Source organism: Gallinula chloropus, assembly GCF_964237585.1.
Source record: "Gallinula chloropus genome assembly, chromosome: 1".
Lineage (NCBI taxonomy): Eukaryota > Metazoa > Chordata > Aves > Gruiformes > Rallidae > Gallinula > Gallinula chloropus.
This window is the reverse complement of record NC_140085.1, coordinates 82811498-82830148: the sequence shown is the minus strand read 5'-3', so window position 1 is coordinate 82830148 and position 18651 is coordinate 82811498. Positions and strand designations below refer to the sequence as shown.

The window sequence follows — 18651 nt, the reverse complement described above, 5'->3', positions numbered from 1 at the left end:
AAGAAGCAGCCAGAAGCTCTCTGCAGGCCCGAGAGAGCAAACACCAGCCATCTCAAGGCTGGATCTGACACTGACCAAGGCCAAGCCCATCAGTGACAGTCACAGAGCCTCTGGGAATCACATTTAAGAGGAAAGAAATTGCAAAAAGCCACCTTTTGCCACCAGAGAAAGAAGTGAGATCTAAGAAACAGTGCAGACACCAAGGTCTAGGAAGAAGGGGGGGGGGGGGGGGAATGAGGTGCTCCAGGTAAAAGAGAGAGATTCCCTTGCAGCCCATGGAGAAGACCATGGTGAAGCAGGCTGTCCCTCTGCAGCCCATGGATGATAACAGAGAGCAGAGACCCCACCTGCAGCCTGTAGAGGACTCCATGCCAGAGTCGGTAGTGACACCTGAAGGATGCTGTGACCCCACGGGAAGCCCACATTAGATCAAGCTCTTGGAAGCGAAACCTGCAGCCCCTGGAGAGACCAACCCATGCTGGAGCAGGCTTGCTGGGGGCTTGTGACTCTGTGGGGGACCAGGCTGGAGTGGTCTGGGCCTGAAGGTTGGTACCACATGTAAGGGAGCCACACTGAGGCCGTTGAAGAGCTGAAGCCCCAACAGAAAGGACTCATGTTGGAGAAGTTCATGGAGGATTGTCTCCCATGGGTGGGACCCCAGGCTGGAGCAGGAGAAGGATGTGAGGAAGGACACCCCCAGCTAGGAAGGAAAAAAACTCATGAGGAACTGACAAACCCCCATTCCTGGCCCCTCCCCGTGCCACCCTAGGGGGGAGGAAGGGGGAGAAATCATGACTAAAGTGCAGTCTGCTATGAAGGGAGGGGTGGGGGAAGGTGCTTAAAGATCTGGTCGCACTTCTCATTACCCAACTCTGGTGTCACTGGGTGTGCACTGCAGTGTAATCAGAGCGTTTTCTGTCCTTTATTCTGTTGAATCTGTTTTACCCGTGACACTAGTTGCAGAATTCTCTCTCCCTGTCCTTATTTCGGCTCCTGAGACCCTCAATATACATTTTCTTCCCTGTCCAGCTGAAAAGGGGAGTAATAGAGCAACTTTGGTAGGCATCTGGCCTCCAGCCAGGGTCAAACCACCACAAAGCCTCATTACTAACTACATCTCTTTTTGCTTTCCCATGCATGTTTCCAATTTGAAATTCTCACAGCAGATCCTTCTCTTTCAAAACAGGTCTTCTCCTCCTCTTAGCAGGAAGATTTCTTTCTGTATTTTTTGTAAATGGAACTTTTAATTTCAAAATATTTGTTCTTCAAAAACACAGAGGTTGTTTGGTGTTACTTCTCCATTTTCCTACAATCAATCGCAATCACCCTCAAATCTCAAAAGGCACCTTCTATGATATGCCCATCAACAAGCTAATTTGAGCATAAGTGGTTCTTCAACAAATAAGAAAAACTCTTTATTACACGTTATCCATCTAACACCTTTCCTGAGTGATTACAGCAATTTCTTACTTTCTTGAAGTATTTCTAGTTACTTTTCAAAAAAAAAAAAAGCAACAAACTTTGAGCCCCGGGCAGAAATTTTTCTAACAGTACCAAAGAGCAGATGTCTCTCTGCTTGAACTGCTCTGTCATTTCAATGAAATGGTCTGTGGCACATCAGTGATCAGGCATCACCTTTAGAGCAGGTCTGGACTTACTATTTCGTTTTCCTCACTGCCCTCTTAAAACTCATCTTCCCGACATAGGGAATAGTCGTTAAGAATGGAAATAGTAGCTTCACAATAATAGCCGAACAAATTTGTACAGCACTCTGGTGGCTCTGCCCCCAGGGCTCACTGCCCCCTCCCCCGGAGGAGGAACAGACAGAGCCCCGCGGGTTGGGCTAAGGAGAGGTTACTGACCGCACTCAGAGTGCCCTGGGGCCGCACGGACCCGCCCCTCCCCACCAGCCCCTGTTACAGGGCCTGAGGTCAGGTGGTGTGGAAACAGCCGGGCCAGCTCGGCTCACCGGTGCCGGATGCTCGGGGAGCTAACTCTGGCCTGGCCTGGCCAGAACCGGGCCAGGGATGCCTTTCCAATCTCCTCCCCTACCCCCAAAACTGCCAGGACAGGAAATTCATAAAATTTAATGGCCTAACCACTCACCCCATGACATATGCACACAGTAAGTGCTCTCACGGACCAGTGCCTTTTGCCGCCGCTAATCCCCCCGTCCCAGCCAAAAGTAAACAGGACACATAATGAAGGGCATGGTTTTGGCTGTGGGGGTGTTTGTCATTTGGTTTTTTTCTTTTATCCCCTAAATTGTCTGTGTGCTAGACAGAAAAAAAGAAAACTCCATGCCTGCTCAGTAATCCAACAGGATGTTGGGAGCTTCTCACCCTCCCTCCCAGGGCATACGAAGTCTGAATTTGTTCTGGAATCAACAAAATTGATGATGTCACTGTCATAATAATGCTGTTGAAGGGGGAAAGGAGAGAGGGAGAGAGAGAAAAAAAAAGGAGGGGGGTAGAGAGAGAGATAAAAAAGGAAAGGGTGGAGAAATAAAAAAGGAGGGAGGGGGAGAGAGAGGAAAAAAGAAAGGAGGGGGGAGAGATAGAGAAAAAAGGAGACAAAGAAAAAAAGTCAGAGGGGAAGAAAACCAGTCACTGGGCCCAGGTGACAGAGACAACTGAACCATGGAGACCATAAACTTTCTAGTTTCTTGGTGCTCGACTACTGGAATGACTGGCATGTTATATATATTTAACAGATAGTCAGAAAGGCTATTGCTGCTGCACTTTACTTTTTCTTCTCAAAGGAATGTCCTGTTAACGCCTCTTAAGCCCATCAAGCATCCTTCTTATTCAGCTTTGATGGTGGATCTAAAATGGAAGTCCTAGAAATAAAGTAAAACCAGGTATTTGCATTTTAAAATGAACATTAATCCAGAATAAGGATTGTATTCTTGGATAAATTAAGAATGGAAGAACTCAGAAGATATTAAATTACCCACCTGGGGTTTCTCTTTAACATACTTTACCATCCAAATCTTTCATCCCTGGCTCCAAAAATAATTTTTATCCCCTCCTTTCCCTAATGGCACAGCATGGTGGATTCCCTCACTAAAATTATTTTCTGGAGGATTTACATGCTAGAAAAACAGGAACTCTTTCATTAGCCTCTGCAAGGCTCCAATTCTGCTGTCTCTAAAAGCACGGCTCTGTCTTACCTGTCAGATGCATTTACACCCAAACTCTACCCTTGCCCACTTGGAAAAGCCCAGTGACAGCACCATGGCTAGTCAAAAAGGACCAGGAAAGGAGAATTTAATCTGCCAGTGAAGTGTGAAGAACAGACCTTTGGTACTTGTGTTTTCTCCAGCAACTCCCCTGACTGAGTGTGCACACTCCCCCTTACACAGAAGGGAGCTTGTAATACACATTTCAAGCCACTCAGTGTTATTTTCCAGACAGTTTTCTCCACCCTAGATGCCTGATGGAAGTTATGCCTATAAAACAAAAAGTGACTTACTTGAATCTCTTCCTCCAAGGCTGACTGAGTAGACATACTGTCCATAGGAACAGAAAATGACTCCAACACGTGTTAGAGTTCAGTGTCTGAAGCTGGTTGAGAAGGCAATTGTGTCCAAAAGAGTGGGAGAATCTGAAAATTACTGCCACTGCTACAGGCTAAGAAACTAGAAAAAAGGGACCATTTCTTCTGTTGCGACTTGCTGTTATGATCTGCTTCTCCTTGGGTATTTCCAGAGAGGAAATACTTGTGGTAAAGGGCTGAGGGGAAAGGAATGCCTCTTTGGATAGTGCAGTGTCATAGTATCTCTGAAAGAACGTGCAAGAGATGAGCCTAGAAAAGGTGTCAACATGCCCATGCAGTTTTGGTTTCAGAGTTGACTGAAAACAAACACGCAAAGGTGGAAGCTTGGTCCCATTGTAAAAACTTGCCTTGCTCTCTGGAACATGTCTTTTTGGCATGTGGTAAGGAGGACGTCACCACCATTTCTACCCCCTACCAAATTATTTCCCTTCTTTCTCAAAGGGCTGTCAGTACTCTCACCATACAGAAAAGCCTGCTTTCTCTTTTCATGTACCTTTAGACCATTATGGATACATCACCCTTATTATTTCTGGATATGTTACTCTCATGCTCTAGGATATTACAACTCTGAGCCATTAAAACCTCACTGCATTAATGCGTCAAGCAGTATTTCCTAAGTCCATAAACCTCCACGAGCATTGGCTGGTTCAGACCCTACTGCAGTCAGCTTCCAAGGAGGTTATTTCACTGCAGCTGTATAGTGCTCGTGCTCCAGACTATTCACACGCTACTTTTTCCATCCAGAAACAGTTCAGTAAGCAAAAAGTTATTTCTTGTCAACAGCAGAGAAGTCCTCTTGGGCTTCCACTTCTTAAATCACTAAAAGCAGGGGTAATTATACCTCTGTACTTTCTGTCACAAGATAGCTCATAAAAGTTTAAAGCAATTTATAGCAGTTGGGGGTACACAGAGCGATCCATCCTTCAACTCAGTCACAGCTCTGTCTTCAAATTGTGCTTTAAAATAATCATTGGTGAAAGAAGGCAACGTTTATCAAGATAATTACTTCTCACCTCCACAAACAGGTCTAACATTTGTTTCCTATGCCTCTTCCTATGACAGGCTTTACTTCCATAGATGGCTTTGAATTTGGCTTTATGTGCTTTGGAACATGGCCTGTGAATAATAAACAATGGTAGCTACTACATGTGGCATCTCTCCTGTCAAAATCATAGCTCTTGAAATATTTTAGAAAAGTTTTGCTGAGCCACAGGGAGTCTACAGATGACAGTAAATTGATTTTGGCCCACAGACACATAAAAATACGAACAAAAAGCAAAGAAAATTAAGTCAGCCATTATGAACTGCATGTGATTAGACCAAATGTTTGGGGTTTTTTGATTAATGATTTTCTTCAAGACACAAAGTTCTGCTGCATGAACAGAGGCTGCATAACAACAAGTTCCTGTGCTATCAAGAACTTGTTTTTATTAAGTGTGTAAGGTTCATCACAGACTTTTCCGGAATACCTCTTTTCAGGAAATCGAATACATCATACAGTTGTAGACAGCAACATCCCTGTAACAAATGATTGGTGTTGTCATAACCAATCCTCTAGAAGCTAAGGTGTGCCTTCCCCTCTCTCACTACTGAGTGAAAAAAATAAACAAAATACCTTTAAAGCAATGCCCTCCTTTACAGCAACAGCAACCCTGAGTCTCTCTGTTCCCTTTTGGTATCATTGCTTTACCCTTCAGGAGTAGCAAATCCAGAATGGATCTGATCTCCCCAGAGCTGAAAAAGTGGAATAAAAATTGTCCAGAGAGAAAGGAACAGATTCAGGCAAGCCACAATGCATATTATGCCAGGTATTTTTCTAGCTACCAAGTTGCACTTCCATAGGTAGGTGCATCTGAGACTTCTTCCTGCTTTCTAATCTAGGAGTTGGTCTTGCCATGTCTTTAAGGACCAGGGAAAACATTAGCTCACCGTAACGTGAAAGCTACTACTCAATATTGAGTTTTCTGCAACAATCTTGTCAAGGTCAAAAAAACCCCCAACAAATAAACCAACAGACCACACATACCAAAATTACTTAAGTTTCTCCCTACTGTTTGCGTTTCCTATTGCACATGCCCTCTGTTTTGATCAACCTGTATCACACACTCCACTACCATGAAAGGCCCTGTAAGAGCAGAAAGAGTCCTTTCAGAGCTCTAAAAATCCCAAAATCGTTGCCTGCCCGCTTTGCGGAGCATCTTTGAGGCTAATACCGGGTTAGAACACCGCTATGGTAACTTCTGCATTACACTTTAGTTTCTCACTACTTGCAGCAAATTGATACATCAGCAGTTTAGCATGACTGCACCTAAACCCCTCAATCTATTTTTAGTGACTGAGGATATGGGGAAAGCTTGTATTTCCTTTGTGGTCCCGGATGGCCATTTCAGCATCCTGGACACAATATTCCATCATTTGCTTTTCAGAGGTAGAACCAAGCATTAAGAGCCCTTCCTCCCCACAGAATATTTTATGTAGCCAACACAGCCTCACATTATCGTTTGAGAAATATCCTGCATTAATGCTGGCACAGTCTTGCAGTTATTCATTAAAATGCACCTCTATTCGCAGACCTGCTATTAGTGTGAATAGCTGAGATCTGCTTGGAGGAGGATATAGAAGGTGAAGCACTTCAATCATTTCTTTAAATTGCTCATTTTAAACTATACTGAAGGCCTTGCTGGTGTATTACAGCGCTCTTCTCAAGTTCAAACCGGCCTTTCAATCACTTAATGCAGAACAGACTGATCACCCTCCTTTTGGGGGAGTGGGATTCCAGATAAACAGACTGCCAGTGGACAAAACTGATGTTGAAAAGCTGTTAGTAGACTTGGAGCAAAGGCTTAAGTAACCACCACTATATTTCAATGACAATGCTGTGAAGAGCATCTCACTGGCAGAATCAAATTTAGTGTCCTGTTCCTCTCCTTCAAAGTACACATTTAGTATCTGAATGTCCAAAGGACAGAGCTTTTTAGTCTTTTCTGAGCTGAGCAAGAATCCTGTCTTGCTAACTGTCCACTATGTTTGTTTCACTTGGAAGGAATAATCTTATAATGACTTAATACCATTCAGTCTCCTCTTTGCTACCATTCCCATCTCATTCCAAGCTGTGACAGCCCTATCTGTGCCCCTTCCCACCCACTGCCCCACTCCATGGGCTGTCAAGGCATCTGAACTGAGCCCAGCCCTCAGATCCTGCAGTATTTTTAATCTCAGGGATTTTAGCAGCATCCAGAGTGAGCTGTAATCTGGACTCCTGCAGAACAGTCACTATCCCTTCGCCTCTTTTGAGGACATCAGGTGCTTGCTACTGCCATCTGCTACCAAGCTTCCAGGCCCGCTGATCTGACCCCATATGACACCTCCAGTCTTCCCAATAGTTTGGGAAACTCTCGAGCCATATCTTTACAATGTTTCACACTTCTCAGAAGTGTGGCTTTCAACTATACATTTTGTATAATATTAAAGCCCTCAAGATATTTAAATGAAATAAATTTGAATCCAACTGAGGAGGAACAGGAAGGATATGCCTGTTGAGCAAAACACTATTCTGGACAAGCAAAAGACACTGAATAAGGTGTCTTTAAAAGGTCAACCCAGAAATCCTTCCTTGAACTGAAAAAAAAAATGTAATAATGAGAAATTTTTTATGCTGTACAACTTGTGGTTGGATCACAGGGAAAGGCTACCAGGACTTTGATAAAAACATTCTAACTCCAAATACTTGTTTTCTTTTTACTGCTATAACACTCCATGAGATAAATTGCACAGGTAATTCTCCACAAATCTGTTACACAAAAGTGTACACTCTGAGTAATGAATTGACATATTAGAGGCCATTAACATCTCCTGGCAAGAAAAATTCTTCTCAGAAATTGAGAAATCCCAAAAGGCAAGCCTAGCTATCCAAGGGGTCATCTCAGGAAAGCTAAACCACCTACCTGAAGTACTGATTGCAACAGAATTCCTGATAAAAATGCCACAGTGCACAATTCCAGCACAAACTATCACCCAGAAAATTTTGGTAATGACGAAACAAACAGATGAAAGACTAATGGCTAACTGAGTATTTAACTTGGTCATTCTGCCTTCTGTGACTTATATAAAAAGCCCTCCTTAAAAGTGCAGGAGTTAAACTCACACAGATGTGAGTTTTAAGCAGGAATCACATGTATTAATCTCAGTAGCCAAAGGTGACTAAAATGATCTTTACCGCAGTTTCAGCAGCAGATTAATTCCATGAATTCAGTTAACACAAGGTTAAAACTTCCAGTATTCCAAAACACAACCCAGGAAAAGTAAGGGCAGCCTCTTGATCTTTTCACGGTACTTGCAGCAGCAAGAAGAGAGGACTTCCCAAGAGGATGGGACTGCAGACCTAAGACATCAGCCTGTAGGGCCCAGCAGCCACTAGCCTGCCCAGGCCAGTGCAGGGTGTGGTGCTTTGCTGCTCTCCGCACAGAAAGGGCTGGATGGGTCCCTGCTCCCAAGGGAACATGACAGAACAGGATGCTGAGTTACCTCCTGCTTGCTCTTGATTCCAGACAACCCTGGGGCAGTTACCAAGGTACAGCGGAGGTTTAGCTGCTCTGTGCTGCTACCAGCCCTACTCTCCGAGGCTGTTCCCAGTGGGTCTGCTTTAGGTCTTAAGCTAATACACTCTGCTAAGAGCCTCATTCACCATGTACCTTGCTGCAGTTAAACTTAACAGCTTGTTTGAGAGCATCTGGAAAGACGACAGCTTGGCAGAGACAAGTCTCATGGGTTGTTTCCCAGATCCCTCAAACTGTGGGGAAGAGGAGGAAGTTGCTTATCTTCTTTCTCTCGACTCTCCAAATGCAAATGCGTCTTTCTCACGTCCCCTGGAGAAGACTGAATCCACAGGCAGTCTTCACCACTGCTGCTTCTGCACAGCCACTAACTGGCCCAGGGAATATTTCTTTTACAACTGCAACAGTACCACAGTTGCCAGACAAAGAGAGAAAAAGCTCACCTTGCTTGCACAATGGATGGACACGTCTATTTTAAGAATTCATACTCAGCTGCCATGTCAGCAACAACTCAAGAGTAGAAACTCTGTTCAGTTAACAAGGAGGGAAAAAAATTGGTTGTGGAAAGATTCCTCTTTCTATAGAGAGAAAGAGTGACTCTTTCACTCCACCTTCAACAATTTACAAATCAGCTTGCCACTCTTGAAAGCACTGTTCCAGTCCAACTGCTCCCACAAAACAACCCCAGAACATCTGCATCCTTGTAGCACTGAAGCAATGGGTTTGACGCACTGAACAGCTCAGTCTGCCACACAGAACAGATTTCCTCTCCACACTGTTTTGCAGAGCAGGACAGTCAGCTTCCCCAGATAAGGCAGCTCCTTCCTGGAAGTGGAAGATAGAGCTGCCTTATCTCAGGAAAAGGAAGATAAAAGGTCACTCTTCACTAAGTGGCAAAGTTCTCACCTTGAAAGCTCCACCCCTTGATTGGCGTGGAACAACCAAGGTTATGAAACTTTTAATCAGACACCTGCATAATTACTAAATCGCTATTAATTATATCAGAGCACCAAGACCTCAGAGGAAAGGCAAAGCAAACAAAGAGCCCAACGAAGCCTCCTCTGTGGTTGGAAAAAATTGGTAATTAAAAGTCATGAGTGCACCAAGGAATGAGGGAACAGCATCACAGTCACTGTTCAGGATTCAGCAGTGTCTTGCATACAAAACAGCAGGCTCATCTCCCCAGGGAAATTACAGGGTACTGCACTACAAAGCAGTGAGTAGAAAAAGAGAGAAAAAAAAAAAGGAAAAAAAAAAGAACGAAAGAAAAAAAGAGAGAAAAAACCTACTCCTGTTTTATCAATAGCTTTATTTGCCCCAAAAGAGGGACAGCACTACCAACCAGTCTCAAGTTTGAGAGGTGCTTTCCACATGTTTCTGGCAGCTCTAGGAAGCCTTCTCCCAGACTTGTATCATGAAGGGTTCCCACACTGAGAAGTACATGGAAGAATGAGACCTTGTGTTCAACCTAATCCAGTTTACATACATCCCCTGCCCAAGCAAAGACTATTCCAGTGAAAAGCCTTTTACCTCTCTCAATCACCTGAGCTCAGCCCCAGTGACTACCCTTTCCCCAGAGGCTGCTCTTCAAAGTATCACTGTCAAAAACTGATGAACTTCAATTTGCCCTTAAAAGAAACCCCAACAAAACCCAACAAACTCAAGAGAATAAAGAACGCCATTGTCTTACTTATACCATAATTAATTAAACTACATAGTTATGATCCCCACTGAAACCAAAACAAGTGCTTTTGCTAATCAGGCTATGAGAAGATAAATGCTGACCTGTTTCTATACCAGTGATATGGCACACCATCTCAAGGGACACCAGTTGAAAAAAGGCACCACTTTATCTACTCTCATTTGCAAGCAAACCCAAGAATCTCTCTGATTTGCTGCTTAGGTAGTGTTACAGACTCAACCCTAAAGATGACTGCAGATAAGAGGTGGCAAGTTTGGACCAAATCCCCAGAGATAGATGGATTATGAGGCTGTGGCGAGAACAGACACACTCATGAGCTCGGCCCTCTCGACATACAAAAAGTGTGAAACACCAGAAGTCCGAAGAGAACAGTTCATAAGTCCCAGAGGTAACTGCTCCAAGCACACTGACTCAAGACACTTAAATAACAAAGTCTCCCATTTAAAACATGAACAAGAAAGAATAAAGGATAACTGCAGCAGAAGTAGTAATGCAATCTGTGAGAGTATCCACTAAATAAAAAATTAGTAACAACCAACCTCTGGCTAACAGCAGCTATTTCATCATGCTTAACTCTGACAAACCCAAATCCAATAAACTTTTATTGAAGTGCATCTGGTCCTTTATCCCTTTTCTGAACTTCAGCTGCTTGCCAACACAATGCCCTTTCACTGCTGCAACCTGATGACAGCACCCTGTTACCTACTGCTGAGTGCTAAGTCCCCAGCTCCCATGATGACAGCACCATACCTGTTGAAGATATCACCTGACACCTTTTGCAGGTACTGAAGTGCATCTGCCACCTGCTGAACAGCCTCCTCCCTGCGTAAGTCCGGTTGGATCAGGGGGACTGAGTACGTCTGCCCTTCCAAAAAGTGCTTCTGGGCTACTGTAGCCATTGTGCCTATAGGAAAGAGCAAATAGGTTACTGCAGTAAACATACATCCATTTTATCACAGCTTTTATTCAGGGACTTCCACTCTGCTCCCCTGATTATTTTAGGAAAGTGTTTGCAACGGAATCGGTGAGCTGAATAGAAAGGCACAAGTAGTAAGGTTGACATATTGGACTTTTAATAAAACAAAGGCAGCTACAGTAAGGTGGGAGTCTCTTGCCTATCTGAATGCTCTTGGGAGCCGTAATTTTATTTCTAGCATGATATTTAACAAATCTCTGCTCAGTACTGTGCTGAAAACAAAGACACTTTGGAGCAAAGTCAGTTCAGGGTGGCAGTAAGACTCATCAGAGATCACCCTGTCTCCCTCCTCATATTCCAGACGGATATATTCAGGTCACTCAACTCTATTAGCAAAATGCAGTATTTCATCTTACACTTCTGCTTCAAGAAACACAACCACCACTCCCTTCCAAGAACAGTAGCTATGAAATTACAGGGCATGCATGTGCACACATGCCCTTCCTCCAAGTAGGTTAATGAGAGTTCTGAGACTCCCAGGAGCTGCTCATTGCTTCTGGTGACTGGACTTTTTTCCCTTAGTAAATATCTTGAAAGACAACTCTTTTTTCAGGATTCTTTCACATATACAACCTAAATTGTCACTGGAATCTTTCAGTCATGTTCAACACAAGCATCAGCATATACACGCTCCTGGATGCAGCTTGGCCAATACCACTGCTCTGCAGCTCAGCCAGGAGGCTACACGTCACACATGCTTCCATCTTGCCAGCCTTGCTCACCTCTCTCTTAGCAATTCCCAAACAACTCCCTTCAAACTTGTTTCCTCTGTGTGTCTTGGCTCATTCAGACTGCAAAAAACCACAGCCTACAGGTGCTCATTTACAGGGTTTTGTCACGCAGACCACTGTACAACCATGTGAGAAAATATTCATTAAGCTGCAGAGAAGCAAAACAAAGGAGGATAAAAAGTAAGGTATCAGATAACAGGTATCTCAGGACACAACATGTGCTGTCCATGATACCTGGAGGTCTGCAGGAGCTACTGGAGGGGAGCACTGCTGTGTGTAAATTGTATTCTAGCCCATATAACAAAGCGGGATGAGAATAACAGAAACACAGCCCATATTGGAGAAATTAACTTAATAAAAGCTTGAAGAGACAGTTACAACATAAAACAACAGCTTAACAGGTGAAAAAGAGAGGGGTCTTCACACATTCTTTAAATTTCCTGTCTCGCTTCACAAATGGAAAGATATCAGATCCCATTCCTGTACATTTAAGGAACATTGTCCACCCTCTCCCAATTTGTCCTTTCTCATCCTCCCAGAGCAGGTTGGGAAAGACTCTGTAAAAGCAACGTGGCTATTGTTTTGGGTTGGCTTTAGGTTTTCTTGGTTTTTTTAGGGAGTGGTGGTGTTTGATAATGAATCATTTCAGAGGTAAAAGGAGGAGGAAACCTGGTAGCCTTTCCACAGATAACAAATTTGCAAAATCAAGCCCAGCCACCAGAAGACCCGTCTCTGCGGCAGGTATTCCGGTTCACTTCATGCATCACTGGCAGTCAGGCTCTGTATCCACACTCTTCAGCAGCAATGTTTGCACACTGATTAGTCTTCTTGACTGGGCCTATTCAGCTGGCAGGAAATTATCTAGAGTTGTAAAGCACACAAGTTAATCTGAGAGGAGTGCAGCTAATTTTGAGATGGCATTTTTTTGATCTGATGACCATGACAAGCTCGAGTCCTTTTGCTTTCAAGCCTACTGTCTGACTGACAATGAAGAACAAAGCAACCAGATAACAAAGCAAGTGCATGGTTACAAAATGCTTTGGTTCTGGCAGCAAGACAAATGTACGATCCTCCCTGACACTGGTCACAACTCTTCTATTGCATCAGTGCTACTGATGGTTGGGATGTCTATTTTTAACTTGGATCAGTTCAATGACCCAATTTACTGCTGCCAGATGAACAGCTGTAATTGCCCAGTTGTGAAACAGAGTGGGAAGCAGTGGCAAGAAAGGGGCTTCGTAACCTTGCTTTGCTATCCAAAACCTTACCATGTAAGGGTAACCCTTCCCTGCAGGGTGAGGCGGCCAAGCTTTTCACCTCACAAGGCCAGGTGAGATTACGCATCCTGGTAAGATTTCCCAGACTCTCACTAACCCTGGTTCTCTCAGTGACCTTTCTAAAGCCAAGATCAGTTCAGCTGCAGACTGACAAGCTCACTCACTGAAGCAGCACTCCCCTAGCTACGACAGAACTCTCTCTGTCCTCGCATTCAGAAGCTGCAGACTGTTCCTCGGGACCCACTGCTCCCCTGCCAAGGGAGGAGCAGCACACCGCGGTGGAGCAAAGCGGGAAAGCCCCGAGTGCTCCTGCTCACACTGCCGCAGTTCAGCTGTCAGTAAGCGGCAGTTTCACGGGTTCTCAACACAGCCTCTCACGCAAGCCCCAGATTCTCACCTTTCTCAAAAAAACACGTCCAAGAAAGGTGGTAGACTGTTGGAACTGCTTTCAGAGACAGATACAACAGACAATTCTTTCTGTGGAAGGTAACAAATTAAGAGATTTATAGCAAGAAAGAGGAAAACCAGCAACAGCCTACTGAATGACTGGACTGGGGCAAACCCCCATGCTACAGCTGCTGTTTATTACCTCTTGTGACCAAGCTAACAGGCGAAACAAGCCAGTTTCACAAACACTTCAGGTAAATGCCTGTCCATATACTTAGAATAAAAGCAGAATTGCTTCCTGTAACAGACACAGACTGCAGGAACAAGGGAGACTTTAATAGGGAAAATTCAAAATATTCCAAACAAAAGCCAGGAAGCGGACTGGATGTCACCCAGTGAGATCAACCCTTCCTTTTTGTCAGCCTCCAGTGTCCTGAGAGAAGGAAGCAGCATATTTCCTTGCCACAGTCCATTATCAGAACTAGGCATTACATAAAAACAGTGCTGCAGGTTAGAAGGATCTCAGTTCTCCCTCCCACCGTGCTCAATGGCCGCCAAGCCTTCACATACCATACACACCAAAGGTGCAAATAACCTGCTCACGTCCTACGCATGGAAATGACTTTCCACAAAGCAACAAACTGGTTCCAGGATCACCCCAGAACTGTACAGAAGGAGCTGTCATGTTTCAGCAGAACACATATCCTGGAATCATGATGGTCAATATGAAATACTCAGATGCTACAGTGAGAAATGGCCATATAAAACCTCAAAGCAAGTATGATTCAGAAGAACAGATCACCCAAGAGATTGAAGCATTAGTGGTGTGACTGCTTGTGGGTCATACAATGCAGAACAAACAGCAACACAGCTCTTTTTTTTTGTGATCAAAAGGCTCTGCAAAGAGAGTTGCAGCATCTAGGTGCTCTAGCCACTCAATTTAATTTTTTCTATGTCAACTTTCATGATCACGACAAATGTGCTGTGGCCTTATTAGTAACCTCATTTGCCTTATTAAATTGCGAACAAAGAGAAAAACGTCATTTTCTCACTGCACCACCTGCTTACAAGTGCTGTACCCTGGCTCAGAAGTTCTGACTAGAGCTAGCAACTGCTGGATTTGCACTTGGACTTTTCTATGCCTTTAACCTCACGCAAGCTGGTATAAAGCTGCTCAGGGATGATGGTTATCCATCTGCACCTAAGGCTGCTTTCTCCCTCCCAGTTCCAACATTCACACTAGCAAAAAACTGAGCAAAGCAACAGCCCCCACCAGACTGCCGCACCTTTACAAAAGGTTTACACCAGGACAGGTGCAGGCTGAGCACTCCAGGGTTTTCAGGTTTCCTACTCTGATGGTTATGTAGAGATGTGCAGCTCGGAACCAACAGAACAAAGTACACCATTCACCGCTCCAGACAGGCGGAGAAATACTCTGCCTACTTTGCTCACCTCTTGCGTTACTTCCCCCGGACTCAAGAATAAAACTCCTTATGTCAAGGCTAAGTGGAAGAGAAGCTGTTATGGGGCAAACAAGGTCTGTAAAAGAAGTAATGCTCCTCTAAGTTCTTTACAAAATAACTGCTCTATGGAGAAGCAATCACCAAGATGATTATCTACGAAAGAAACCCAAAAACCCCAACCAACCACACAAAACCCCTCAAAAGTATCTTAATTTTCCAAGAAAATGGAAACAAAGGCAATATCAAGACAATAATGTGTCTGTCCTCAATACAGACAAGACACTACAAAGCTATACACAAGCACCTATCAGATCCATGGCTTACTATGACAACAATAGGAGAATAAAGCAAGCCACCAATATTTTCTTCCTTAACATGCTTCAAGGGATTTAAAAATAAATAAATAAAAGAAGGCTCAGGAGAGAAGAGAGCTTAAATTCTTCGAAAAAAAAAAAGTGCATATTCTTCAAGGGCTGCTTCACCAATTGCTGTGCTGCTGCTTCTGTCACTACACTGGGAAGGCAGCATGAACTGAAGGCCTTTAGTCCCCACACACAGTAACATCTCCAAGAAGTGACAGGCTACCTCTACCCTACATGTCTCCTTTTTAGGACCCTAACAAACGTTCAGCACCTTGTAGGTAGGTATTCAATACCTGCATGAACACAAGGACCAGAAACAGGCAGTAAAACCCAAGTCTTGCATATCCCTCACTATACACTACCACACCACTACCACCAAGACTGTTCCACAGAGGGAACAGACCAAGTCTCAAATTAACTACAAGATTAAACACACAAAAGATGGAGTAGATACAGGCTTTCAGCACAGCTTAACTCAAGGTGCTGTCTCCTCTGGTAGAGGACAGTCACATCCATAACTTGGCTCACATCAGAAGTCACTGGAGTTCCTCACAGACAGTAATTTCTTACACGTAACACTTTCTACCATGTTTACCTTGACTAATATTGTCAGCCAGGATGGGACAATAACAGACCTTTGTTAATCTCACTTTCCACTGCTCCAAGCTAGCATACTACCTAAGCACGCTGCTTGCAATGCCTAAATGCAGCCTCCAGAACTCACAAAGCTCCCAGCTGCTCCCATGCCTGTTGTCTGTCTCATCACAAACTTCTCCTACAGTAAACTCCAGTGCTCTGTAGTACTGTGCTTAATGCACTGCTCAGCACTGAGAAGCCTGACCCAATACTCAGCAGGACTTGGGGGCTCACACCACGTTTCACACACCACACATCCTGGCCTTGTAGGCCCATATCCTACATCTACAGCATTCTCAGTATCTACTTTCCAGACAGGCTTTCCATCGAAATTCAAATCATGATCGTTTCTGCTGGCATATTCAAGTCACACCTTAGTTGTCCTAGAGTTTTGCCTACAGGTCATTCCAACAAAATATCAGAATGAACTCCTCCAGGGAGGGTGGGGGGGATCGTGTGAGGAAGGAGACAATTTTATCACTTTGCCCTCCACAGATAAGGAGACTTCAAATGCTAGAAAAGCAAAACATGTCATTGCATGTGGTCCTGGTCCTCCAGGACAACGTAAGGCAGTGTGTGCACATGTACTCACACAGATCTAATCACACAACTGAAACAAAAACTAGAAGTTGCTTACACTGGGGTGGTACAAGCAGTGCAAAGACCCATTTTAATCTGCCCTGGAAGAACCAAAATTTAGACACAAGAGGTACCTACCCTGGGTAAAGAGGAGAGCAGGATATATTTCCAGCAGTGAGGTGAGGGGTTCAGCAGAGTCAACTGTGTTGTCTAAGCCAACATTACATTTTTTTTTTTGGGGGGGGAGGGAGGAGGAGAGAAGCACTTTGATAAGTTAAGAGGATGAAAAGTCTATTTATATTTTTTAATTAACCATGTTCTACAGTGTTATTAAGCAGCAATCAAAGATGCAGATGGTACTGATTTGATTGGCAAGAGGTGCACTGTGCTGAATATTAAGGATCTCTGCCCCTATAAATAGGTCTAATCACCATGTGAAGGCTGGAAGGCAGTGATGAAAGAAAGCATTAATAAGACCATAATTAGGCCCTGTAGCAGGCTGTACTCCATCTACCAGGGTGCTCATGTTACTAGACATCTCTTATAGTAGCATCCTCAAACTCTGTTGTAGTTGTTACTGCTTTGGGTCTCAAGATCTCAAGTATCTATTTTAGACAAAGCTATCAAGAGTGGGGTTTCTCCATCTTTGGAGTGCCTGGCAGTCGTTAGGAGTTTACTTCCCAGTACTATTTCTGGAGCAAAATTACTCTCCCCTCCAGCTGTCCCACCCAGCTGTCCCACCCTGCCCACTTTTAATGAGTGAATTAAACTAGGCAGCTAGAGCTCCCCAGGTACAGAGACAGGCAACAAGTTTGGGAAAGCGAGAAGCTTTAGAAGCTGTAGCTCTGCCTCCCCATCAGAGCAGCAGAAGTACATCATGGTTACATCACAAAGTTAACATAGCCACAGCTGTAAATGCCATTTCTGTTCCTCTGGCCCAATTTTAGAATTAAAGACCCTTACTCAATCTCATCAACCCCTTATTTTCAGCCTGCCCTTACAGTACACCTCAGAACAAATCCATATAGACAAATCCTACAGAGGCAATGCCTACTATGTGTCAATACTTCCAAAAGTCACTCGCTGACACTGGATTGCCTGAATGGCCAAGAACTCTTCAAAAGGAGTCAGCCTCCTACATCACACCATGGCCCTGCAGAAACAGCAGAGCACTGAGGAGCCTGACCCAACACTCAGCAGGACTCAGGGGCTCACATCACGTTTCACACAGCGCACATCCTGGCCTTGCGGCCCAGTGTTCTGCCTGGAAACGGCCAGGGAGGATTCCATCACTGAAGCAGTCTCACCTCACCTGTCCAAGCAGCAGCTGTAGAAATAGGAAAAGCTTTTTCTGCTCCACTGGTAGGCAGACACTAACTACCCAGTGATATAATGCTACTCAGTTCTCCACTGCCAAATGGTGTGGCATTATTCCCACAGGTGTGGTACCTCACACATCCAGGTACCACAAGATCATGCTGCATCACGATGGCAGCTACGCTAGGTGCCTTCTGTTAGCTGAATCTATGGACTACTGAAAGTCATTCCATTCGACCCAACGTATCTTGGGAAGAGCGTGACAAGAACCCAAGAACCATTCAATTTGGAATATATGTTTTGGTCAACCTACTGACTACCAATATTGCACTAGAAAAAGGTAGTAAGGTAAGGCTATGAAGATACTTGCTTTTGGAAACAGCAAGAGAGGTTCTGGTATGGAGCTTGCATCCAAAACCCAAGTATTTCTCCGTCCACAGTTAATTCCCTGAAGTGCATAGGGAATACAATAAGTAAGTTGCTTTGCAACAGAAGAGTGGCTTGCTGACACAGTTTCTGTAAACTGGGTACCTGACAGGGATGTGTCTCCCTAGACCACAGGCTGTGACAGAGACCAAACACCTGTTGCTACTTACATGTTTCTCCTACCCTGCTATTTCCAGAATAAAAGTCTATCTGTAGGTGATCTTTCCTGGGCACTCAGAGCCACCAAAGGAACAGCACTGGCCTGTCAAAAATCTAATTCTGAAAGTGTGAGCCCAGCATTTAAAGCAGCCCCTTCTCAAGAAGCTAGGGCATGTTAACACCTTTGGCTCAGACACATAATTTTGAAAGAAACAGCAGCTATTAGAACTACTAAAGACAGATTAAATCTGTGAGCAATGTGACACGAAAGCAAAGACATTATTGACAGGTAACTAAATGCACTTGAACTGAAGGATTTGGTTTCCCACCCAGCAGCACTGGATCAAATAAGTGTGGACCTGAACCAACATCTGAACAGACTTGGTGATTGTTCTCAAATGCAGACCCTCCCTTTCCCAAAAAATGACTTGCAGCTGCTTGGATTTCTTGGTTTGCCACATACCCTACTGCCCTATTCCATTCAGACTAAAGAGAAAGAATCAAAATTTGAGAGCTCAGATCCCA

At 44.2% G+C, this 18651-nt stretch overlaps 1 protein-coding gene across 1 annotated transcript in view; it reads right to left on the bottom strand.

Moving 5' to 3' along the window:
- The window catches only part of WASHC1 (WASH complex subunit 1), a 31966-nt gene extending 21233 nt beyond the window's left edge, over positions 1–10733 (bottom strand). Inside the window, exon 1 of the mRNA XM_084273418.1 lies at positions 10564–10733. Within this exon, the coding sequence (XP_084129544.1) occupies positions 10564–10712 (149 nt within the window). The 5' untranslated portion in view covers positions 10713–10733. The remainder of the gene's footprint in view (positions 1–10563) is intronic.
- Between the last annotated feature and the right edge of the window lie 7918 nt (positions 10734–18651).